Here is a 26585-nt window from a genome sequence, read left to right on the forward strand (position 1 = left end):
TAGGAATGATAAATCATAATAGGCCCTCTCCTAGATCATTGGGCCGCATATAAAGCTCAAACCGGGCCCAGTTTGGTAAATTGGCCATAACTTCCTCAATATTCATCGGAATTGGACTTATAATATATCGTTGGAAAGCTCTTGTCAAGCCCCATCCAACTACACTACTATTGGACCCATATCATGGACCAACCAAACTGGATTGGATGTTTTCTAAAAATAAGTTTTAAAAAACAGAGAGAAGAGAAAAGAAATTAAAACTTTCCGCAACACTAGACTTTCCACACTTTCGCTTCATTCGATTAAGATTCGACGTGAAAGGTACTCATCACCGGGTTTGGTTTTGGGGAGACACAAATGGATGTCTACAGAAGCCCCCACTTTGACTGAGTTTGGAGAAACGCAAGTTTTGAAAACGAAAGTCAAAGTATCGATAGGGACGGAGAATGATTCAGAACGTTTTGCAATCCTAAACCACTCTTGTAACGCCGATACCTGCAAACTAGCGTTAGTTAAACAGATAAAAGAGTTAAGAAACGCGTATCTTGCACCGTCGAGCACACGTCTCTGAAAGTAACCGATTTGTTGTCGTATCCTTGTTGTTTTGATGACCTCCTACAAGCTAGAGAATGCCATCCCGCTTGAAAACCGCTACGCCCGTAACTTCTTCTAATATAGAAGATTGCTTCGCCTGAAACGATCCTCCTCCGCTTTGATAATATTCCACATCCAAGGGAATACTATCGAAGATTGCTTCTCTTGAAACAATCCTCAGTTGTTTATGACAACTCTCCACAATCTAGGGAATGCCACCTTGCTGTTTCGATGTTCACTCGTCTCTGAACAAAGAGCTTCTTTTTTATATGTTCACGCGCCTCTAAACAAAGAGCTTCTTTTTGATATGTTCACGCGCCTCTGAACAAAGAGCTTCTTTTTTTTTTTAATATGTCCACTCGTCTCTGAACAAAGAGCTTTTTTTCTTTTTTTTGGATATGAACTTCTAAATGATGCGTCCACGCGTCTCTGAACAAAAGAGCTTGTATATATGAGATCTTTGATGATATATCCACGCGTCTCTAAAAAAAAGATCTTGATATAAATGTTCACGCGTCTCTGAACAAAAGAGCTTGAAAAGGATTGTCCACGCGTCTCTGAGCGAAAGAGCTTGTAAAGGATTGTCCACGCGTCTCTGAACAAAAGAGCTTGATGATATGCCCACGCGTCTATGAAGCAAAGAGCTTTGATGGAGATGTTCACGCGTCTCTGAACAAAGAGCTTTAATGAAGATGTTCACGCGTCTCTGAACAAAAGAGCTTGAATAATATGCCCACGTGCTCTGGAGCAAAGATCTGTGATGATATGTCCACACGTCTCTGAACAAAAGAGCTTCGATGATTGAATGTTTGTTGCGATAATATTCCGAAGAAAACTTTCTGAAGACCAACACTTGTTGATCTCTAAAGCTCGCCTGAACTTTGTTTCCGCTAAAACCAGTATGTCGTCGTTTCCGTGATGAGCCAATTCTTTGGTGCTTTAAGCTAAGTGAGACGATCAAGGAACCCAAAATTGTAGTATGAGGTCGAAATCACCTTTGTGAGAGGCTTCGAGTTCTATCATTGCTGAGATATCTCCAGCGTCAGGAATTGGAGTAGGGTCTTCCCTGTTCTGCTGCACCTGTATTTATGTTAGACTATAGAACTTTGCCAATCTCTTTAATTATCTTAGGGTTGACCTAAGGTTTAATGTTGCTTGACTCATCGACTTGACACGACTCAAGGTATAAACTTGACTCGATATGATTGACTGACTCGAGATTGACTCGACTCAAAGTGAAATGACACGTGTGTGCATCGTAATGTGATCGTGCGACTCGAAGATGCAAAAAAGCAAAAATTTCCGTCATTTTTGTGGAGGGTACCGACTTTCTCCCGAAAAAGAAAGACGCGAAAAAAGAATCGAAGTTTTGAAGGTACATGTTGAATGAGCTTAGTCAAATGTTATTTGATACTATCTCTCAAGGTGCAAGGATTAACCCATCCTAGGCTATCTCAATGGTTGACTCAATGATGAAAGTATTTGGGTAACTTAGGCACGGAGGCTAAGCACTTCATACTTCAATGTGATGCAATGACAATTATGACTGATGAGTGATGTTGATATGACAAGGCATGCTTCAGCGTTATGTTAAGATTTCATGACAAAGGGTTCCTAAGGGAAGTATATTTGGTCATGTATCTGTGATGTGTGTGAAAGTGACACTAAAGTTAGGCCGCAAGAGCTAAGTGTGTGTAATGTATATTATTATTAGAAGAGTCAAATAATGGTGACTCTTAGGCTAGGTAAGCTAATGATGTAGGGATCAAGCCCCCAAGTCTAGCTCTAAGTGAATAGGGATGAGCATAGGAGGTCCCTTGATATGATCATAGTGAAAGTGTGTGAATGTGAATATGAATGCATGTTTATTACAGCCGCGCCTCGATGTGAGGTTTCCTACATATCCGTTAGGAATCAGGCCGAACGTAGCTCTAGCCGAACCTCGCACAAGTGTATTTATACCTCAAAAAGGTCTTTTAAGGTTTGTAACATGGTTAAGCTAAAGGTTATAGAAGAAGAAGGGGATAAAGGCTTAAGACCCTAGATAAGCCCCAAGGTGTGCAACCTCGCTTTTGAATCTTTATATTTTTATGCTTGAGTTTTTACTCTTTTTTAGCTTTCTTTTCTTGCTTTAGCATTTTATATTTTAATAAGTGTGGGCAATCCCGATCATGCGGTCTATCACTCACTTGGCATTCATGTTTCTCAGGCACGGTACCGAGCACTCGATATGAGACACAATCTGAGACGTGTTCATATCGAAGACATTTTCATATCAAAGACATTGGAACACTTGCCCTTTTGTACACTTTTATTTATTTGTTTTTTGCTATTTGCTATTTTAATCTTTTGAATTTGCTCAAGCTTTCTTTGGAATTGCGTAAGGTTCACACCATCCCATCCCAAGGTTAGTTAGATATGGATTAAAAAAGAAAGGTCTATCGTTAGACGAGGATCAAGGTGATTTATGAAGAAAGGATGTATAATTGAAGGGTGAAAGGCAATATGATGTGGCTACAAGGGGTGCCTTAAATCATTGGTATATCTTGTGCTTAATTCGACATGGATTTTTTTTAATGCAATGCAATGCGATGATCATATGTAAGGAAATAAATGCTCATTTTATTAAGAAAGGGAAAAGAAAGAATCTACAAAATTAATCTAAGGGAAAAGAAAAGGTGCCTATGCTAGACTTATTGGGGAAAGAGTAAAATAAAAAAAAAAGAATATAAAAAAGAGGTCACGAAATCTCGTCGTTGAAGCTCGCCTCTTGCCTTATATTGTTTGTTGTATCATCACTCGCTATTCTTGTAAACTGGAGGTATGGGAAGCCCGTTGTTATCAATCAAATGTTGGATATCCTCCTTTAGCTTCCAAATACTCTCAGTAGCATGACCCCTACCTTGGTGGTATTTGCAGTGTTCGTTTGGATTCCAACTAGGCAATCTTTTCTTAAGTGGGGGATCTTGAATAGGTTTAATGGGAGTAATGATTCCCTTGGCATGGAGTCGATCGAAAGCCTCATCGTAGCTAATTCCAATAGGGGTAAATTCCCTTTTCGGTTGTTTCCGATTACCCATGGCTAGGATCTCACTAAGGTCGAAAGTACCAACACTATTACCAGAGTAGGTATTTTTGGAAGAAGAAGGATAGTAGTTCTTCTTTCCTTTACAGCCATTGTTGTTATTGTTACTGATCTTGGCCTTCTTGTCGCGCGGAGGAACATGAAGGAGATTTGAATCAATGAGATCTTGAACACGATCTTTGAGGGCGAGACATACTTTGGTGGTGTGAACACGACCTCTATGGTATCGACAATAAGAATTTGGATCCCAATTGGGAAACCGTTTTTCAGGCGGAGGGTCTTGACTGGGACCAATGGGGTGAATAAGACCTTGATCGGGAAGACAGTCGAAAGCTTCATTGTAAGTCATTCCTATTGATGTGTATTCTTCAATGGTCCGTTTTGCTAGTGGCTTAGGAGCATTGAGTTCTTCATTAAACTCTTGGCGAGAATTTTGTGCTATGGCCATTACCCGATTTGCTAGTCCTTCTACCAAATTCAAGAGCATGGCAATGACATCTTGCAGTTTTCGAACGTCCTCTTTTAGACTTGACGAGTCTTCCCTAGTATTATCTAAGAAAAGACTTTCATCCTCCTCAATTATGGCCACTTCATCGAGAGAGGTTATATAAACTGTCTCGATCATGGGCTCACCTACAGGTGTGATAAGAAGTGATGGATCTAAAGATGCTTGATCATCTTCAATGGCTAGAATCTCGGAAGTTTCATTGCTATCGATCAGATCTTGAATAGCTTCTTTGAGTTTCCAACACTCCTCAGTATCGTGACCCTTTCCTTGATGATATTTGCAGTGCTTATTAGGGTCCCAGTTAGGTGGCCTGGCTTCTGGAACTGGATCTTTGATGGGCCCTATGGGCATGACTAGTCCTTTGTGATGTAGCTTCTCGAAAGCTGTTTCATAACTCATACCAAGTGGAGTGAACACTCTTTTTGATCTTTGGATTTGTGGTTTAGAGGCATTCGTGGCATGTACTTCATTAATGGGAAAGGAATAAGGAGGGTGGTCGTTTTTCTTTCCTCTCGCACCATTATCTTTCAGAAGGTCATCTTCAATGTCAATGCCTATGTTATACACAGCCTTGAAAGTATTCAAACTGTGTTGGTACTTTAAGTGCCTTGAATACTTCCCTTGGAGATTCTTGATAAACATCCTCACGGATTCTTTTTCGAAAGGAGCCTTGACCATATTAGCGGAAGTTTCCCTCCATTTATTGAAGAAAGAAGTGAACCTTTCGTTTTCTTTTTGTTTTAACATCTCAAGTTGTCTGTGGTCTGTTTCGTCTTGGATGTTGCACTTATATCTATCTATGAAATCGTTTGTTATCGACTCCCAAGAAGAGGTTTTCTCTTTCTCGAGGGAAAAGAACCATTGTTGACAAACGGTTTCGAGAGATAGTGGGAACAGAGAGGGGAAAACCTTCTTATCGATACCCTTAATACTCATTATAGTTTCAAAAGCTCTTAGATGAAAGTAAGGGTTATCTGTTGCCTTGAATTTTGGGATGTCAGTGGCGTTGAACTTATGTGGAAGAAGTTCCTTGTCCAACAAGACCCCTTGTGAATTCATGCCCTGAAATTTATAGTCACTAGATAGCTTGCTTAGACTCTCTTGCATGAGGTCCATCTGTTGTTGCTTCACGGGATCATCGATCTTGAGTGTGAGTAGCTTCAGTGTCTCAGCCACGGTAACCAATTGGTTCATAAGCTCATTGACTTCTTCTTGACTTGCCATTATCTTTTTAGCCTTCCTCTTTTGACGAATCGGTTTATCAAAAAGTGAGACTTGAATGAAGAGGTTGTCCTTGATTAATCGCCCTTCTTTTCTCGATCAAGTACTGTGGAAAGGGAATTGGGGATATTTATTGTTAATTATTTGAATCAAACTTCATTCAATATGCAATGGAAGGAGGATGTGAAGAAAGATTGGAATAGAATGTGAAAAAAGAAAAAAGATGATGGAGGTGGAAAGATATGAAGAATTAGGAATAGAATGTACCCCCCCAACTCAAATGACGGAAAAAAACCGACTCATGCATGAACCTAAGACATGGTCATGGTGATGTGTACTCAAAGTGTGTTCTAAGACTAGTGAGTGTATGTGACATGTTAAGACTCTTGTCATGACCATGTGGCTAGACTATGTGACTAGACTCAAGCAAAGACTAAGTTAAGACTTCACGTATCTGCATTAAACTGGACAGACTGTGGTATTTTAGTCATAAAGTTTTATCTGTGACTCTGATTTGGATGAAACCAACGCCACATTAAATGTAAAACTCAGGGCTACAGATCCATAGGCTGTACGACTCGTAGTTCTTTCTAGAACTCTAGCTATGGCCAAAACACGTTGACGCTTGTGAAGTATACGGGAATAAAAATCCGGGTTGACTTAAAGGAACTATGACTCGATATTATGTTTATTTATTAGCTCAAATTAATTAATTAATTAATTAAACAAAGTCTTTTAGTCATTAATTAGTTTATTTAGTCTTAACACAAGTCAAACAAACGGTTAAGAAAACATAGAATTTATGCACAACAAATATTGCACAATTAGTCAAGTAGGCACAATATGATGCAATGAGTTTGCAACCTAACCATGGCTCTAATTCTCTAAAGTTCGGGATATGGTTTAGTCAATAGAGGGTCCATTGTTAATTGTCCGGATGCACCGCGTGGAAGACTAACCGTGAAGGGTTGGCGAGAGTGGATGGGACACCGCGAGCTTTAGAAAAAACTCGCTTCCATGGTTTGGTGAATTCAACATCTCGGATGTACCCTTTGTTGCACGGATCGTTCAATCGGTTAGATGGAGCATGAATTCCCATAGGGTTATGTCCATATGTAGAACACATATGGGTTTCAGAAAATTGAGAAAAAATTCAATCTGGAAGTAGGATCGAGCAAACAATACGAAAAACCGGTCGAAATTAGAACGCATATTTCTAGCTCGGTATTGGGGGAAATTGGCGCCAGCAAACAGAGACTGGCGCCAGCTTTTAACTGTAGCATCTGGCGTCAATACTGGCGTCTGGCGCTACGACTAAAATACTGGCGCCAAGCTTTGGCCCCTGACGCTAGTTCCCACATGCCTCAGCAGCTTTCTGTGCTCGATAAAATTTTCCAGTTTCGCGCGGTGTTATTTCGGTCCTAGTTGTGAAAGATATTTCTCAAATTTCCTACGTGTAAAATCCTATGTTTTTAACTCATTACGGATGGTCTTTCCAATGAGATCTTTGTTATGCATATAACAATAATGTTAATCAAAATTACGCACATGAAATACTTAGAACGTTTCGAGTCTCATCCACTCATTACAAATCAATTCCGAAACAAATTCAGGAATTAAAATAGAAATCCTGTCGCCAAAAACTGTAGGGAATAAATTTCAAGCGTTAATCCCCTAGCTTGAACCCCACTGTGATCATACACTAAAGTACGGTGGCATCCAAAAGGGAAGAAGATAGAGCAAAAGAGTCGCCAATAAGTTTTAGGAACTTGTAAATCGTTCATAGGATGAAGGTTACACCCTTTAACGATCCAAGAGATCGTCAAATCCATTAGGTCTAGAACCAAATAAGGGTTCATGGATGAAGGTACAAATCCAACCTAAAAGAGATTGAACCTGCCCTAATAATAGGCCTCTACTTTATTCTGATCGTATTCATGTGCGCTTTTTGACTAACATGCAATCAATAGGTTTAACCCTAAACCTGTTTATCATGTTGGTTGAATTTAATGCACAAACAAATCTATTATTGGCGATCATTTGAATTATAATCACAGTTAACCATAAACAAGATTATTAATTATCTTATTAAGCGTGATTACAAATACCAAATTCCCTTTAAACATGCATAAAAGGTGTGATCAAGCAACAACAATAAACATCAAGCAACATAATAATAAATAAATAATTATAATCATGACAATAAAATTATAATCATCAAAATAATAATAATAAAAACATTCATAACCATCATAAATTGTAACAATTACAATTATAAAATCATAATTAAAATAATCATATCAACATTAAAGCATAATAATAGCAAGATCCTAGGCATGATACTAACAAGATTAATAACAAACCCTAGCATGTCACTAAACAATAAAAATCAATTCTTTAGCCTTAACATGATACTAACAATCATAAATATTAGGAAGAACATAGGAAGCTTAGTAACAATCATATTTAATATATTTGATATTATAACCTTTTCCCTAAACATGATACTAGGAATATCATAATAACAATGTAAACATGATTTCTACATCATAATATCCATTAAAACCATTAAAGTACTTACTTAGATGCCTCGTACCTCTTTCTAATAACAAAATACACACGTTAGTAACTTCAAGGAAAATAATAAAACAAACAATTAAATTAAATAATTGAAATAGAGATTTGGGACCAAACCCTCAGAAATTAAACCTTTCACGTCTAGGGCGAAGGCAACTTCGAATATGGCTAGGTGTTTCTAGATCTTGTGAATACGGAATTTTGTATTTAAAAACAAGTTTAGAAAAAAGAGAAAGAGATAGATATGAAATAATCAAGAAAACTTGATGAGAATTGATGAATGATTAAGAGAGAATTAATGATTGCGAATGAAAACTGATTGTAGGTCAAAATAATTGAAAACTCATTGTTAATGATCGAAAACGGAGTTTTTAATACATTATTTATGGAGAAATCAGCCAAAAAGATAAAATATCAAAACAGAGCACTTGGCGCACGCAAAACGAGACTGTCGCACGCAAAACAGAGCTGGCGCCAGCACCAGCTTATTGGTGCCAAGCGCCAATGGCTAGCACCAGGCGCCAATGCCTGGAGTCAGGCGCCAGGCCTGTTTTTTACGCGTTTTCAAAAACCAGATAAGTTTGCCGTAATGGAGGATAAAATCGTATCTTTCCCTCGAAAATGCTATTTGATTTTAATTAAAACTCTGAAAAGTCAACAAAAGTCAATTTATCAATGCTAATTGAATTAGGAATGAAAAGAACCTTCTAGAAAAATCTAGAAGACTAAAACAGTTCCTAATTGCATTAGGAATGATAAATCATATTAGGCCCTCCCCTAGATCATTGGGCCGCATATAAAGCTCAAACCGGGCCTAGTTTGGTAAATTGGTCATAACTTCCTCAATGTTCATCGGAATTGGGCTTATAATATATCGTTGGAAAGCTCTTGTCAAGCCCCATCCAACTACACTGCTATTGGACCAATATCATGGACCAACCAAACTGTATTGGCTGTTTTCTAAAAATAAGTTTTCAAAAACAGAGAGAAGAGAAAAGAAATTAAAACTTTCCGTAACACTAGACTTTCCATACTTTCTCTTCATTCGATTATGATTCGACGTGAAAGGTACTCATCACCGGGTTTGGTTTTTGGGAGACACAAATGGGTGTCTACAAGTATGCCTTTTTTTTCTTAACCTATGTATGGTGGAGGATGACACAAGAAGGGCAGCAGCATAACTCCTTTCAGTGGTCCTCTTATACATAGGGACAGATGTCAACCACTCATTAGAGCACTATTTCGGTTTGGGACCTGTTTGACCTAGTTTTTTGTCCTAACAACAAATACATTCCTATCAATGTTTTTTAACTAACTGGAACCATCTTGTTCTTGTTGATAATCTGTGAATATTGAATTTTTTAGCCAAGGTGGATAAATATCCTCTTGGCAATGAGTCCCCTTTCATGTTCAACAAGATATCATCAATAAGTTGCCTCTTTTCATCAACTAACATTTCTCTCCTGTCCCTTGTTCCATCTGGTTCATTTTCTTGTTCAGCATCATCTTCATATGCATCATCACCATCATCTACTTCATACCCTTTCTGTCCATGTTGATTGTTGCTGATTAGTTTGTCATGTTTTATTCAAAATCAAATGAATCATGATGTCCCATGTGCCATGTCTACTTCATCCATGGATTCTTCATCACTGTTGTAATTAAATATTACATGTTGTTGTTCCTCTTCATATAACTAATGTAGCCCGTAAAATTCAACTTCAAAAAATGTTTGATATTTTTGCAGATAAGATGAAGGTGATAAAAATGGCGGCATATGTGTCTTTTTTTATTTATTTTTTTACAGTCTTTAATGGAGCCTAATTTCTGTACATATTCATGCTGCTAGAACTAATAGGGCACTTAGAAATTAGGATAATTAGCCACTAATTTTAGAAGGCTGTAATTTTAGGGCTTCCTATTTTGTAAACTTAAATTTCCTGGGTTTTGTGAACAAATTTGATACTTATCCGTTATTTTATCCATTATCCCCCCAACCCCTAATCCCATTGACAGTAGTGATGAAGATAAAGGGTTTAGTTGGCTGGGTGACCTCTTTATATAGGGGTCTTTTTGTTTGAAAAGAATGTAAATTTGAAATTGTGGTAACTTTGGCAAAATTTTTGATATTTATGGAAAAATGAAGGAAAAGGGAAGGTCCAAAAAATTTGAATCCCCTTCAAAAAGTTAGAGAAAAAAAAGGGTGGAAAAAATCCCAATCAAAAATTCAAAAAGTATTCCCATTTGTTTCGAAAAAGTAAAATAACGGACCACTACCATTCCCTCCTCTTTATCTATCCTAATACTTGATAGCTTGCTATTTGGTATGATTATATAGTGATTTTTAACCTTGAATATGTGAGGAATTAATGTCTTAGCTCACTAATCACTCTAGTTTTATACGTTTTGTGTATTACGTGCTTCATGGGGTTGTTATTGTTTTTTTATGATATTTTAGGTGTTGAGAATTGACTACGAATCATCTTGGAAAGTAAGTAAGGAATTTAGAGCAATAAGGTGAAGAAAAAGCCTTAGAATACCCTATACGGTCGTGCCAGACCTTGCACGTCTGTGCAGGAATGCTCCAACTCGACTAGAAGCCACTGCCTCAACATTTCAAGCCTTGCACAGTCGTGCCAAACCCTGCACGTCCGTGCAAGATGTCTGGGTTCAAAACAGGAAGTAATGATTTAGCACTACAAGACTTGCACATCCATGCCAAAACCTACACGTCCGTGCAGGATACAGGTTACCAAAGTAGTAGCTACTATTCCATGTTTACAGGTTATGCACAGATGTGCATAATGTGACACACCCATTTAGGAATCTGCACGTCCGTGCTAGACCTTAGCACATCCGTGCATACCTGCAGTCAAGTCGCTTCTTGTTTTCTCTGTCCTTTTTATTTAGGGGTCATACAGTACCTCCCTTGAGCTCATTTGTATGGATCTTCTTGACTCTCAACTCCCTTAGGCTTATCATAATAGTGAGTGCATAGTTTTCCTCTCTCTTAGTTTAGAATTTCAAAACTCAATCATTTGTAAGAATGATGTGTCTATTTTATATATATATTATTCCTCGTCCCACTGTCATATTTGTGCTTATTTGAGCTCTGCGGAGCTATTTTTATTACTAATATGCGTTTTCTAGTGTTTTTGTAGAGTTGGTATTATTTTGTACGAATTTGCAGATTTATAATAATTCCTGAGCTTATTGAGCCACTACAAATATATTGGAGTTGGATCACCGGATATTTTAAGCCCAAGGCGGAGTTAGGGAAATTTAATTCGGTGATTAAGCGCTCAGTTTGGTGAAGGATTAATTTACAAGATAAAGATAAATTGCATAAAAGACAAGATTAAAGACCCAAAGACAAAGAGCCCAATCGGACGAAGCACTTGTGTAGCGGCGTGATGTTTAAGCGGTCCAATTTCTTATGGGCTTGCCTTGATTGTTTAAGTCGGTCTACAATTCTACAAATGTTGGCAGAATGATGAGATAACAGGAGCAAAATTTATCTTCTTGTATTAGCTTTTAAGATAGGTTTTGTCAGCTTATGATTGTTTGGATAATACTTATAGTTTGAGTGGGATTGGGAGGCTTTGAATTTTCTTATTTATAAGGAGGTAGTACGTAAGTTTGGGTAAGGTAGATTAGGTTTTTTTAGTTTTCTTTTTCTTTAGTTTTGGTTTTATTAGTTTTTAGGTAGTTTTAGTTTTATTAATTAGTTTTAGTTTTAGTTTTAGTTTTTTTCTTTACTCTTTCTCTGTCTAACTTTTCTCCCTCTCTCTTCTTAATTTAACTCTTAGAATTATCTCTCTCTTATTTTTCTTTCTAAACTCTTAATTTATGCAATTTTATATTTTTTTTTATACTATCTCTTCTCTCCTTTATCACTTATTTTCTTTGCTTTGATCTTACTCATGTCTCCTTTAATTGTTTTGTTTAGGTTAGATTTAATTATGTGTGAGTAGTTTAATTCTAGGGTTTATGGGGATCCATAAATAATATGAAGGGATAATTTATTGTTGTTGATTGTCAATTCTAGATTAATTTCCTATTGATTGATTTAATGCTCTGTGACTAGATTAGGCCTGATCTTTTATGCATGAGTTTGACAATATTGATTCGAGATTCGAGAGATGAAAATTGATGTTTAGGTCTAGTTTCAATAGGCAGGTTAATTTATAGATGGTTAAGTTGAGATTCGAGAGATGAGATTTAATACCGGTAAATTAACTCTGTGATTGTAATACGTAGCAAAAGCCCTTTATGATCTGATTAATTGATGCATTGATGTTTGATTGTTATGTTTTACCCTGGAATATTGTTTATTGGTGAACCTATGCCCTAGGCTTTTATTTCATTGATTTCCCTCCTACTTTTATTCCTTCCCACTTTTAGTCATAGTAGTTTAGTTCCCTTTTATAATAACAATTTGGTTACTTGATAATTTAGATTATTTTGATTAATTAGGAATAAATTAACTCGTTTCCTTGTGGTTCGACCCTTCTTCCCTATCTACATAGTTAGTGGATTTAGGTATTATTTTTTATTGGGTGATTACAACTTTAGCCTGTCAAAATTTGCGCCGTTGCCGGGGAAACGGTTTTATTTTTATTTCTAATTATTTTTAGAGTCTAGATTATTATTTTTAGTTTTTATTTTTATTTGTTTTTTTTATGAGTTGAAAATATCCTTGCTTACGCCACTTCAAGAATTATATGATTTTTATGCAGCACCTGAATACTGTCTTTGTCAATATCGTCTTGTCATGATAATCCTGAATGTCCTTATAGTGAGTTTTTTATGCGTGCTACGGATGATTTTAGAGTCTTTCCATATAAATATGATCATATTCGGAAACGATTAGTTGCTAATGAAAGTTATTGGAAGGCTCTTGATGAAAAAGCCTATGGACAATATAATAATATGCATGTTATTAAGGATGAAGAACCATCCGTTATAGACTTGGTGGTTGAAACATCATTGGTCGACGAATCGGTGATTGAAAAATCATTAGTTGTAGAAACGGTGATTGAAAATTCCTTTTTTGATGATGAAGTTACTCATAAGGGTAAAATTTTCAAGTCATTATTGGATGATAAAGACAATGAATACCTCCATGTTCGTTCTATTAATTCTAAATTTTTAACGGAAGAAGTAGAAGGTTATGGTGTATTTTCAACTCTCTCTTTTGATTTTTCCTTCTACCTTGAGTTCTCTTTATGTGCTCCTAACCTTTTCTTTGTAGGGATTAAAGTGCTTGCAATTAAGCCCTATATAGTGTTTAATGAAATGTTTACAGGAGCATTTGATAAGTTATTGTTGGAATATTTCCAATAATAATGTTATGTGTGAGAGGTTATCCCACATGGAAAAAGTAAGAAGGGAATGTATTATTTATATTGTAAACAATTAGATATGAGTTATGAAATGGGCTAAGTGTTGTTTTTGGACAAGTGGGCTAAGTGGCTTATATATATTTATAATCAAAGACTTAGCACTTAGCACTTGGCCACTTGACACGGACACGGAAATTAAAGCCTAATACGATAATTAATTTTTGTCGGTTTATTTTTAACTCTGACTATTTAATTATATATTATTTAATATTTAATTAAATGTAAATTGAACAGTTACAATTATCATAACTGCTCATTATTATCTTTTCGGATAACTGCCAATATTTGATCTATTTAAGATCAATTATGGATGAATTGACGTTCATCCTGTTCTTCTCCCCTTTTCTCTGTTTTCCCCAAAAACTCTAGGGTCTCATGATCGTTAGTACTAAACGCTCTTGAGTGTATATCTTTGTATCCCAAAAACGTGTTCATCATAGCCTTGTTAGTATGGTGGGGCGAATAACGTTTTTAGGAAAGTGTTCTTCGTACACGCCTAGATCCATTATTTGTTTTTGTTGTTCCAATTAATTTTTTCAACCAACAATCTAAAAACGTTATTCCTGAAATATGGCATCGAAAATGAAAGACTTGGCTACGAACTTTGTCAAACTTGACAGGTTCGATGGAGGCAATTTTAGGCGCTGGCAGAAGAAGGTTCACTTCCTGTTGACAACCCTCAATGTGGCGTATGTTCTGACTCAGGAAGTACCACAAGAGGTTGAGAATGAAACCGTGGCTCAGAGTCGTGCAAGGCTGAAGCATGAAAACGACAATTTCATCTGTCACGGCCACATACTCAATGCCATGGAGGATACTCTATTCGATACTTATCTTCATGTTACTAGTGCAAAGGAATTATGGGAGATGTTAGAGTCCAGATACATGAAAAAAGATGTTACGAGTAATAAATTTATTGTTTCCCAATTCAATTCCTACATGATGAAAGACAATAGGTCAGTTATGGAACAATTCCATGAAATTGAACGACTTCTTGGTCACTTTAAACAGCATAAAGTCGATGGTAGTGCAAGGTTTTACACAAAAAGAAGGGATTGCAAACCAATTGGTTGCAAGTGGATTTTCAAAAGAAAAAGAAAAGTCGATGGTACAATCGAAAAATTCAAAGCACCGTTGGTAGTGCAAGGTTTTACACAAAAAGAAGGGATTGACTACTTTGATACCTATGCTCCTGTAGCTAGGACAAGTACAATTAGGATGCTTCTTGCTTTAGCTTCTATCCATGGTTTGGTAATTCACCAAAAGGACGTAAAAACTTCTTTTATAAATGGTGATTTAGAAGAGGAAATTTACATGAAACAACACGAAGGGTTTGTTGTTCAAGGACAAGAGCACAAGGTCTGCAAGTTAAATAAATCCTTGTATGGACTAAAGCAAGTGCCAAAATAGTGGCATCAAAAATTTGATGAAGTTGTTCTTGGGTAAGGTTTTTCCATTAATGATGCTGATAAATGTGTTTACACAAAGTTTAATGGAAAAAAGGGTGTCATCATATGTCTTTATGTTGATGACATGTTGATTTTTGGTACTGACCTTGATGAGGTTGAAAATACCAAAGGATTTCTATCTGAAAATTTTTCCATGAAGGACATGGGAGATGCAGATGTTATTCTTAGAATAAAAATTTCAAGGAATGCTAATGGATTGTGTTTGTCTCAATCTCATTACATTGAAAAGGTGTTACGGAAGTTTGCTAACTTTGATTGCAAACCTGTTTCTACACCTTTTGATCCGAGTATTAAGCTCACAAAGAACAAGGGAACTCCAATCTCTCAATTGGAGTATGCAAGAGTAATAGGTTGCCTAATGTATGCTATGACATGTACAAGACCGGACATTGCTTTTGTTGTTGGTAAACTAAGTCAGTTTACAAGTAATCCAAGTGATGCCCATTGGCATGTTGTAAGAAGGGTGCTTAAGTACCTCAAGAAAACAGTTAATTTTGGATTATGCGTTTGTGGTTATCCTTCAGTTTTGGAAGGGTATTCGGATGCTAGTTGGATTACTAGTAGTGATGATTATGCTTCCAAAAGTGGATGGATTTTTACTCTTGGTGGGGGTTCAAGAAACAAACTTGCTTGGCAGATTCAACTATGGCTGCTGAATTCATTGCTTTAGCTTCTTCGGGCAAAGAAGCAGAATGGCTAAGAAATTTTTTGTATGATATGCCCTTGTGGTCAAAACCTATGTCACCTATCTCAATTCATTGTGATAGTGAAGCAACATTAGCAAGGGCATATAGTCAAGTTTACAATGGTAAATCAAGGCATATTGGTTAACGTCATAGTTATGTTAAAGGTCTTATTCAAGATGGTGTCATAACTGTGGATTTTGTGCGCTCAAGTCAAAATTTGGCCGATCCTTTGACTAAAGGACTTGCAAGAGATTTGGTTAATAAAACAAGTAAAGGGATGGGCCTAAAGTCCATTGTGATCACCAATGATGGAACCTCAACTTGACACTCGTGATTACCCTCGAGTCTTAAGTTCAATGAGTCAAAGTACGTTATTTGTGTGGTTGAAGAGCACTAATCATTGTATTTTTCATCCCGAGAATTATAGTGCTTATATTAGTTCCCATTTGTATTAAAGTAGGGTGAGCATAGCTCTTAATAAACTTCAAATAGAATTTATTTGAATTGTAATATAAGTATTGTAATATTTTATTATTTTATTATAATGTGTGCTTATATATTCAAATATTTCTATTATAATACTTTAATGGGAGTATTGTGAAGTTTACCTAAGTGAGCGTAAAGTTTGGCCGCTTTAAGGATTTTTAGGACTTTTAACTCTGAGGCGCTCATGGTTGGATACATGACACATGGCCATTTTAAATGTGTAGTCTCTTTTCTAGATTTTAAGGGGATTAAAATCTTGTGTGTAATTTGGATTTAATTAGTTAAAGAGGATCACTGGTTCAAAGCATAGTCTACCATGTCATCCTGACTATTTGAAAACAAATTTACTAAGTAAAGGTTCAATCGTAAGACACCTTTATTTATGCATAAGGTTTTCAGAGTTTCCATTAATTTTGGAAATGGTGGGGGATTGTTGGAATATTTCCAATAATAATGTTATGTGTGAGATGTTATCCCACATGGAAAAAGTAAGAAGGGAATGTATTGTTTATATTGTAAACAATTAGATATGAGTTATGAAATGGGCTAAGTTGTGTTTTTGGACAAGTGGGCTAAGTGGCTTATATATATTTATAATCAAAGACTTAGCACTTAGCACTTGGCCACTTGACACGGACACGGAAATTAAAGCCTAATACGATAATTAATTTTTGTCGGTTTATTTTTAACTCTGACTATTTAATTATATATATTATTTAATATTTAATTAAATGTAAATTGAAAAGTTACAATTATCATAACTGCTCATTCTTATCTTTTCGGATAACTGCCAATATTTGATCTATTTAAGATCAATTATGGATGAATTGACGTTCATCCTGTTCTTCTCCCCTTTTCTCTGTTTTCCCCGAAAACTCTAGGGTCTCATGATCGTTAGTACTAAACGCTCTTGAGTGTATATCTTTGTATCCTAAAAACGTGTTCATCATAGCCTTGTTAGTATGGTGGGGCGAATAACGTTTTTAGGAAAGTGTTCTTCATACACGCCTAGATCCATTATTTGTTTTTGTTGTTCCAATCAATTTTTTCAACCAACAATCTAAAAACGTTATTCCTGAAATATGGCATCGAAAATGAAAGACTTGGCTACGAACTTTGTCAAACTTGACAGGTTCGATGGAGGCAATTTTAGGCGCTGGCAGAAGAAGGTTCACTTCCTGTTGACAACCCTCAATGTGGCGTATGTTCTGACTCAGGAAGTACCACAAGAGGTTGAGAATGAAACTGTGGCTCAGAGTCGTGCAAGGCTGAAGCATGAAAACGACAATTTCATCTGTCACGGCCACATACTCAATGCCATGGAGGATACTCTATTCGATACTTATCTTCATGTTACTAGTGCAAAGGAATTATGGGAGATGTTAGAGTCCAGATACATGAAAAAAGATGTTACGAGTAATAAATTTATTGTTTCCCAATTCAATTCCTACATGATGAAAGACAATAGGTCAGTTATGGAACAATTCCATGAAATTGAACGACTTCTTGGTCACTTTAAACAGCATAATATGAATATGGATGAATCTATTGTTGTTTCAAGTATTGTTGATAAATTACCCCACTCTTGGAAGGATTTTAAGCATAGTTTAAAACATAAGAAAGAAGATATTTCTCTTGAAGAACTTGCTAACAATTTTCGTGTTGAAGAGGAATTTCGTAAACAGGAAGACACTAAGAAACAACATGTTTCTAGTGTTAATGTTGTAGAAACTAGAGAATCCAGTAAGGCACAAAGCAAGAAGATAAAGGGCAAACCGAACAAGCAAAATTAGAAAAATATGAACAAGAAACAATGCTGGAATTGTGGCAACCCTGATCACTTCAAGAAAAACTGTCCAAAAAAGAAGAGCAAAGGGAACAAGCAGAACTCGGGTGGGCAGAACACGAGTGGGCAGAAAAATTCTGAGAAACAGGATGTTTTTGTTGCTGTAATTTCGGAAGTCAATATGATTCAAGATGACAATTCTTGGTGGATTGATTCTAGTGCAACAAAGCATGTGTGCAAGGACAAGTCGCTGTTTGCTTCTTATGTTCCTATAGAAGAAGGAACGGTCCTATACATGGGAAATTCGTCCACCACCGAAGTGCTTGGAAAGGGCAGCGTTGTGATTGAGTTTACTTCTGGAAAATTTCTGACTTTGAATGATGTTTATCATGTTCCTGAAATTAGGAAGAATCTTGTATCGGGTAGTCTTTTAAACCGTTTTGGTTTTAAGCTTGTGTTTGAATATGATACTTTTGTAATCTCTAAGGGTGGGTTGTTTGTAGGAAAAGGCTATCTTCATGATGGCATGCTTAAGCTAAACATTATTAATAAATTTTTTGTTAATTCTGCTTATTTGCTTGACTCTTTTTCATTATGGCATCATCGTTTAGGACATGTACATTTTAAACGTATGAATGATATGGCTAATTTGAACTTAATTCCTTATGTTGGCAAATGTAATGAAAAGTGTAAAACTTGTATGGTTACTAAAATTACGAGGCAGTCTTTTCCTTCCATTCAAAGAGAATCAAATTTGCTTGATATTGTACATAGTGATTTGTGTGAAATGAATGGAGTTATTACTAACGGTGGGAAAAGATATTTCGTGACCTTTATAGATGGCCATTCTCGTTATTGTTATGTTTATTTGCTGCATAGTAAGGATGAGGCACTTGACAAATTTAAGATTTACAAACCTGAAGTAGAATTTCATTATGAATCTTTTATTAAGTGCTTAAGATCAGATAGGGGAGAAGAATATTATAATCCTTCATATTTCCAATCAACTGAAATTGTTCATGAACTTACGGCACCCTACACACCACAACAAAATGATGTGGCCGAAAGGAAAAACAGGGTTCTAACGGAAATGGTTAATGCAATGTTCTATATTTCAGGATTAGAACAAGGTTTTTGGGGTGAAGCAGTTCTAACTCCTTGTCACATTTTAAATCGGGTTCCAAATAAGAGAAATAAGAAAACTCCTTATGAACTTTGGAATAAAAGAAGACCTAACTTGACATACTTGAAAGTTTGGGGGTGTAGAGCAATTGTTAGAGTTCCTGAACCTAAAAGAAAGAAACTAGGTGAAAGAGGAATTGAGTGTATTTTCATTGGTTATGCTATGCATAGTAAGGCATATAGATTTGTAGTAATTGAGCCAAATAGTTTTATTTCAATTAATACTGTCATTGAATCTAGAGATGATGTATTTGATGAAAATAGGTTCACTTCAATTCCTAGGCCTAAGGACTTAGTTGTTAACACCCCGTTGGAACAAGCTAGTGAAGCTCCACAAGAAGTTAGGCGAAGTAAAAGGATTAGAAAGGCTAAAGATTTTGGACCAGATTTTGTAACCTTTCTGGTGGAAGGATCAAGAGAAACAATTTGTGATTCTGTTCCTTAATGTCTAAACATAGAGGATGATCCTTTGACTTTCAGTAAAGCTATGAAGTCTCCTGATGCAGCTTTTTGGAAAGAAGCGGTAAATGACGAAATGGATTCGATCATGGGTAATAAAACCTGGAAATTGGTGGATCTTCCACCAGCTTGCAAACCAATTGGTTGCAAGTGGATTTTCAAAAGAAAAAGAAAAGTCGATGGTACAATCGAAAAATTCAAAGCACCGTTGGTAGTGCAAGGTTTTACACAAAAAGAAGGGATTGACTACTTTGATACCTATGCTCCTGTAGCTAGGACAAGTACAATTAGGATGCTTCTTGCTTTAGCTTCTATCCATGGTTTGGTAATTCACCAAAAGGACGTAAAAACTTCTTTTATAAATGGTGATTTAGAAGAGGAAATTTACATGAAACAACACGAAGGGTTTGTTGTTCAAGGACAAGAGCACAAGGTCTGCAAGTTAAATAAATCCTTGTATGGACTAAAGCAGGTGCCAAAATAGTGGCATCAAAAATTTGATGAAGTTGTTCTTGGGTAAGGTTTTTCCATTAATGATGCTGATAAATGTGTTTACACAAAGTTTAATGGAAATAAGGGTGTCATCATATGTCTTTATGTTGATGACATGTTGATTTTTGGTACTGACCTTGATGAGGTTGAAAATACCAAAGGATTTCTATCTGAAAATTTTTCCATGAAGGACATGGGAGATGCAGATGTTATTCTTGGAATAAAAATTTCAAGGAATGCTAATGGATTGTGTTTGTCTCAATCTCATTACATTGAAAAGGTGTTAAGGAAGTTTGCTAACTTTGATTGCAAACCTGTTTCTACACCTTTTGATCCGAGTATTAAGCTCACAAAGAACAAAGGAACTCCAATCTCTCAATTGGAGTATGCAAGAGTAATAGGTTGCCTAATGTATGCTATGACATGTACAAGACCGGACATTGCTTTTGTTGTTGGTAAACTAAGTCAGTTTACAAGTAATCCAAGTGATGCCCATTGGCATGTTGTAAGAAGGGTGCTTAAGTACCTCAAGAAAACAGTTAATTTTGGATTATGCGTTTGTGGTTATCCTTCAGTTTTGGAAGGGTATTCGGATGCTAGTTGGATTACTAGTAGTGATGATTATGCTTCCAAAAGTGGATGGATTTTTACTCTTGGTGGGGGTTCAAGAAACAAACTTGCTTGGCAGATTCAACTATGGCTGCTGAATTCATTGCTTTAGCTTCTTCGGGCAAAGAAGCAGAATGGCTAAGAAATTTTTTGTATGATATGCCCTTGTGGTCAAAACCTATGTCACCTATCTCAATTCATTGTGATAGTGAAGCAACATTAGCAAGGGCATATAGTCAAGTTTACAATGGTAAATCAAGGCATATTGGTTAACGTCATAGTTATGTTAAAGGTCTTATTCAAGATGGTGTCATAACTGTGGATTTTGTGCGCTCAAGTCAAAATTTGGCCGATCCTTTGACTAAAGGACTTGCAAGAGATTTGGTTAATAAAACAAGTAAAGGGATGAGCCTAAAGTCCATTGTGATCACCAATGATGGAACCTCAACTTGACACTCGTGATTACCCTCGAGTCTTAAGTTCAATGAGTCAAAGTACGTTATTTGTGTGGTTGAAGAGCACTAATCATTGTATTTTTCATCCCGAGAATTATAGTGCTTGTATTAGTTCCCATTTGTATTAAAGTAGGGTGAGCATAGCTCTTAATAAACTTCAAATAGAATTTATTTGAATTGTAATATAAGTATTGTAATATTTTATTATTTTATTATAATGTGTGCTTATATATTCAAATATTTCTATTATAATACTTTAATGGGAGTATTGTGAAGTTTACCTAAGTGAGCGTAAAGTTTGGCCGCTTTAAGGATTTTTAGGACTTTTAACTCTGAGGCGCTCATGATTGGATACATGACACATGGCCATTTTAAATGTGTAGTCTCTTTTCTAGATTTTAAGGGGATTAAAATCTTGTGTGTAATTTGGATTTAATTAGTTAAAGAGGATCACTGGTTCAAAGCATAGTCTACCATGTCATCCTGACTATTTGAAAACAAATTTACTAAGTAAAGGTTCAATCGTAAGACACCTTTATTTATGCATAAGGTTTTCAGAGTTTCCATTAATTTTGGAAATGGTGGGGGATTGTTGGAATATTTCCAATAATAATGTTATGTGTGAGATGTTATCCCACATGGAAAAAGTAAGAAGGGAATGTATTGTTTATATTGTAAACAATTAGATATGAGTTATGAAATGGGCTAAGTTGTGTTTTTGGACAAGTGGGCTAAGTGGCTTATATATATTTATAATCAAAGACTTAGCACTTAGCACTTGGCCACTTGACACGGACACGGAAATTAAAGCCTAATACGATAATTAATTTTTGTCGGTTTATTTTTAACTCTTACTATTTAATTATATATTATTTCATATTTAATTAAATGTAAATTGAACAGTTACAATTATCATAACTGCTCATTCTTATCTTTTCGGATAACTGCCAATATTTGATCTATTTAAGATCAATTATGGATGAATTGACGTTCATCCTGTTCTTCTCCCCTTTTCTCTGTTTTCCCCGAAAACTCTAGGGTCTCATGATCGTTAGTACTAAACGCTCTTGAGTGTATATCTTTGTATCCCAAAAACGTGTTCATCATAGCCTTGTTAGTATGGTGGGGCGAATAACGTTTTTAGGAAAGTGTTCTTCGTACACGCCTAGATCCATTATTTGTTTTTGTTGTTCCAATCAATTTTTTCAACCAACAGTTACTCAAGGCGTTGAATTCTTCCAATTGAGAGAAGGAGTATGGTCGAGCGGGACCTTGATAAACTAGGGCTTTGTGGGAGGCAACCCGTACTTTATTTTGCTTTTTAGTTTAGTTTTTTCTTATTTTGTGTGTGTGTGTGTGTTTTATTTTTTTTTTTAATTTTTTTCTTTTAGAGAGGTAAGGAGAGCGTAACTTATGCTTGTGAGATTTTGTTTTTGTGCAGATTTTGAGCTAGAGAAGGCTTCATTCACGCTGGAACTGCACTCGTATTCGATCGGGTAGAGCTCGCCCGATCGGGCGCGCGTAGCGTCAGTAAAATTTGTCAACTTCGATAGGCCATTACTTTTGCGTTTCTTATTGGATTTTGACGTGTGACCTATTGTTGGAAAGATCTTCAAGTATAATTTCTAATGAAATTATAATCACTGCATTATCACTTATATATCAAAAGTTATTATAGAAAGAGTACACCTGACTCAAATTTGGAATTTTTTCCACTAACACTTTGTTTCTTTCTTGCCCAAATTTATTCCAAAGAGATGCATTGCAATTCTTGAGGCTTTGGTGACATTATTGTGGTGATGTTGAGGAGTAATTACCTTGACTACTAGCTTCCCTTTAAGACAATAAGGACATTGTCTAATTTAGCTTGGGGGGAGTTTCTCGTGTTCATATGGTATATACATCTTTTACCCTCTCTCTTTTATTTTTATTTTATTTTTATTGCTTCCTTAGTTTAGATTTTTATTTCTTTAAAAAATAAAAAAAATCTAAAAATGCATTCCAATGAATAATAAATCATGCTTCCTTGTGCCCCATGATGAAAATTTTTCAAAATTCTTTTGATTCTTGGTATTTCATGATAAATATTGTGTATTAGTTGATCATGATTTGATGTTTGATTGCCTCGGAACCTTAACATGCGTCAATTTTGCCCAACTACTTGTGAATATAGTGTTTGACTAGTTGATTTGGTTAGGAATGTGTTTTAGTTCCTGGTATGTCAATGAAGTTTTTAACTTTAAGTAGTGTTTGTATGACTCATTATTATGCACATTGAGGAGGACGAAGGCATTTGTTCTTTAGGTGGCTTTCAGACGATATTAGATACATTTGTTCCCTTCTTGCTACCCATGTTGTTGCCTTGACATTTTGTTGTTTATTAGCCACATTACAAGCCGATTTGCCCCTTTGGTTACTAGTCCCAAGCTTGGCTTGGGGGCTATTAGTGAGTGAGGTGAGGAAGTTTTTAGTGTGCTTATTATTTGCACAATTTGGGTGGGTTTTGAGAATTTATTTTGTTCTTGATCGTAGTCTATTTTTAATGAGTTTGAAAGTTTAATATTCTTGAAAAAAATAAAGTATGATGTTATGAAAAATAAAAGTTCAAGAAAAAAAAAAGTGAAGAAATAAATGAACTTCAATAGAAAAAAAAGAAAGAGCAAAAGAAAAAAAATTGTTTAATGTTCAAATGTTCTAGTTGGAGGTTGATCAAAAGAAAGAAAAAAAATTTAGAAGTTGAGTTTCAATGAAAAATTTCATGTTTGTTAGTAAAGTTTGTTTATTCAATCAAGTTTTACATTATTATATTTTAGGAGTGAAATTGTAAGTGTTGGAAAATTTTTGATATGATTGGAGTTGTATTTGGTGAATTTTTGGTGGAGTTGAGTATGTTGGAGATTTGTTGGTCATTATTTATTTTTGACCTTGGTTTTATTAAGATTTTGGCTCCCTTAAGCATGGCTTAACTCTCACATTTTCCCAAATTTATCCTACCTTTTACCCTAGCCTTACATTACAAGCTTTAAAGACCTTCCGACCTTTGTGCATAGAGTTGTATGAGTATGAAAGTAGTTGATTATCAATGCGAAGAATGATTTGACATATTTCAAGTCGACTATTAGGTTGAGTGCATGTCTCTTTAAACACATGAGAGTGTGAGTTGGGAGGGCATTGTTCACATATAAAGGGGTGGTTGGAGAGCGATCGAGTACATCTTTACTCGCCACATAAAAGAGAGTTGAGTGTGTGAGCACTAGTCTTGAATTCTATATGCTCTTGTGGTTTGCTCTATTTGACAATTGTTAGAGAAGATTGGAGATTGGATTACTTTGATTGGTTGACTTTGATACATGTTTATCGGATTTACCTTGAATTATATTTATTGATTTAAATTATTTTGGGGGTGAAGTATAGATTTATTTATTCATTGATTTGCTTAGGGACAAGAAAAGGTTTGGCTTGGGGGAGTTTGATGAGTCTATTTTATATATTTTTTATTCCTCGTCCCACGGTCATATTTGTGCTTATTTGAGCTCTACGGAGCTATTTTTATTACTAATATGCGTTTTCTAGTGTATTTGTAGAGTTGGTATTATTTTGTAGGAATTTGCAGATTTATAATAATTTCTGAGCTTATTGAGCCACTTCAAAGATATTGGAGTTGGATCGTATTTTATAACCGGATATTATAAGCCTAAGGCCGAGTTAGGAAAATTTAATTCGGTGATTAAGCGCTCAGTTTGGTGAAGGATTAATTTACAAGCTAAAAATCAATTGCACAAAAGACAAGATTAAAGACCTAAAGACAAAGAGCCTAATCGGACGAAGCACTTGTGTAGGGGCGTGATGTTTAACGGTCCAGTTTCTTATGGGCTTGGCTTGATTGTTTAAATCGGTCTACAATTCTACAAATGTTGGCAGAATGATGAGATAACAGGAGCAAAAATTATCTTCTTGTATTAGCTTTTAAGTTAGGTTTTGTCAGCTTATGATTGTTTGGATAATACTTATAGTTTGAGTGGGATTGGGAGGCTTTGATTTTTCTTATTTATAAGGAGGTAGTACGTAAGTTTGGGGGAGGTAGATTAGGTTGTTTTAGTTTTCTTTTTCTTTAGTTTTGGTTTTATTAGTTTTTAGGTAGTTTTAGTTTTATTAATTAGTTTTAGTTTTAGTTTTTTTTCTTTACTCTTTCTCTCTCTAACTTTTCTCTCTCTCTCCTCTTAATTAAACTCTTAGAATTATCTCTCTCTTATTTTTCTCTCTAAACTCTTAATTTATGCAATTTTATATTTCTTTGTTTTGATACTATCTCTTCTCTCCTTTATCACTTATTTTCTTTGCTTTGATCTTAATCATGTCTCCTTTAATTGTTTTGTTTAGTTTAGATTTAATTATGTGTAAGTAGTTTAATTCTAAGGTTTATGGGGATCCATAAATAATATAAAGGGGTAATTTATTGTTGTTGAATGTCAATTCTAAATTAATCTCCTATTGATTGATTTAATGCTCTGTGACTAGATTAGGCCTGATCTTTTATGCATGAGTTTGACAATATTGATTCGAGATTCGAGAGATGAAAATTGATGTTTAGGTCTAGTTTCAATAGGCAGGTTAATTTATAAATGGTTAAGTCGAGATTGAGAGATGAGATTTAATACCGGTAAATTAACTCTGTAATTGTAATACGTAGCGAAATCCCTTTATGATCTTATTAATTGATGCATTGATGTTTGATTGTTATGTTTTACCCTGGAATATTATTTATTGGTGAACCTATGCCCTAGGCTTTTATTTCATTGATTTCCCTCCTACTTTTATTCCTTTCCACTTTTACTCATAATAGTTTAGTTCCCTTTTATAATAACAATTTAGTTACTTGATAATGTATATAATTTTGATTAATTAGGAATAAATTAACTCGTTTCCCTGTGGTTCGACCCTTATTCCCTATCTACATAGTTAGTGGATTTAGGTATTATATTTTGATTGAGTGATTACGACTTTAGCCTGTCAAAGAATGAATTGAAGTTTAATTTATCAATTTCAACAATTTCTCTAACCTTAAAGCATCAATTCTAGTAATCTCTCTCCTCTTTTATGTGACACCACAATAATTCTCACATTTCTAATCCATATCTAAATAAAATAGAAAAGGACCATTAGCATGTTACCGCCACGTGTTAAAACATTATGGCTTTGTCAAAGTATCACAACGGAAATTCCAACTTAAATCTTAAAATAATCTTGTTTAGAAAACCAGGCCAATAAGTCAAAGCATACAAACTAGAACCATAAATGCCCTTATTGAAAACCAAACCAATATTCAAGACCCAAATTATAAATGGAATAATAAACATAAACAAGTTCAACACAAAGAACGAGTACTCTCAATCACACCAATCCCTTGAAAATGCGAATGGAAAATCCCTGAACTTCACATCATCAAGCTAACCTGTGCAATACTGCTCCCCAATAATACAAGTGTAATAATTGGATCATCACAGGGTCATTAAAAGGCAAAGGTTATGACCAAATTAAAACACACACAAAAGCAGACAACAGAAAAGCTGA

At 35.4% G+C, this 26585-nt stretch overlaps 1 protein-coding gene across 1 annotated transcript; it reads left to right on the forward strand.

Annotated features, from left to right (window-relative positions):
• Positions 1-17113: 17113 nt before the first annotated feature.
• On the forward strand, positions 17114-17824 carry LOC110721150. Its single transcript, XM_021900281.1, has one exon. The coding sequence runs from the start codon at positions 17114-17116 to the stop codon at positions 17822-17824; it is 711 nt and encodes a 236-aa protein (XP_021755973.1).
• Positions 17825-26585: the final 8761 nt, after the last annotated feature.

The sequence above is a fragment of the Chenopodium quinoa genome, unplaced genomic scaffold, assembly GCF_001683475.1.
Source record: "Chenopodium quinoa cultivar QQ74 unplaced genomic scaffold, ASM168347v1, whole genome shotgun sequence".
NCBI lineage: Eukaryota > Viridiplantae > Streptophyta > Magnoliopsida > Caryophyllales > Amaranthaceae > Chenopodium > Chenopodium quinoa.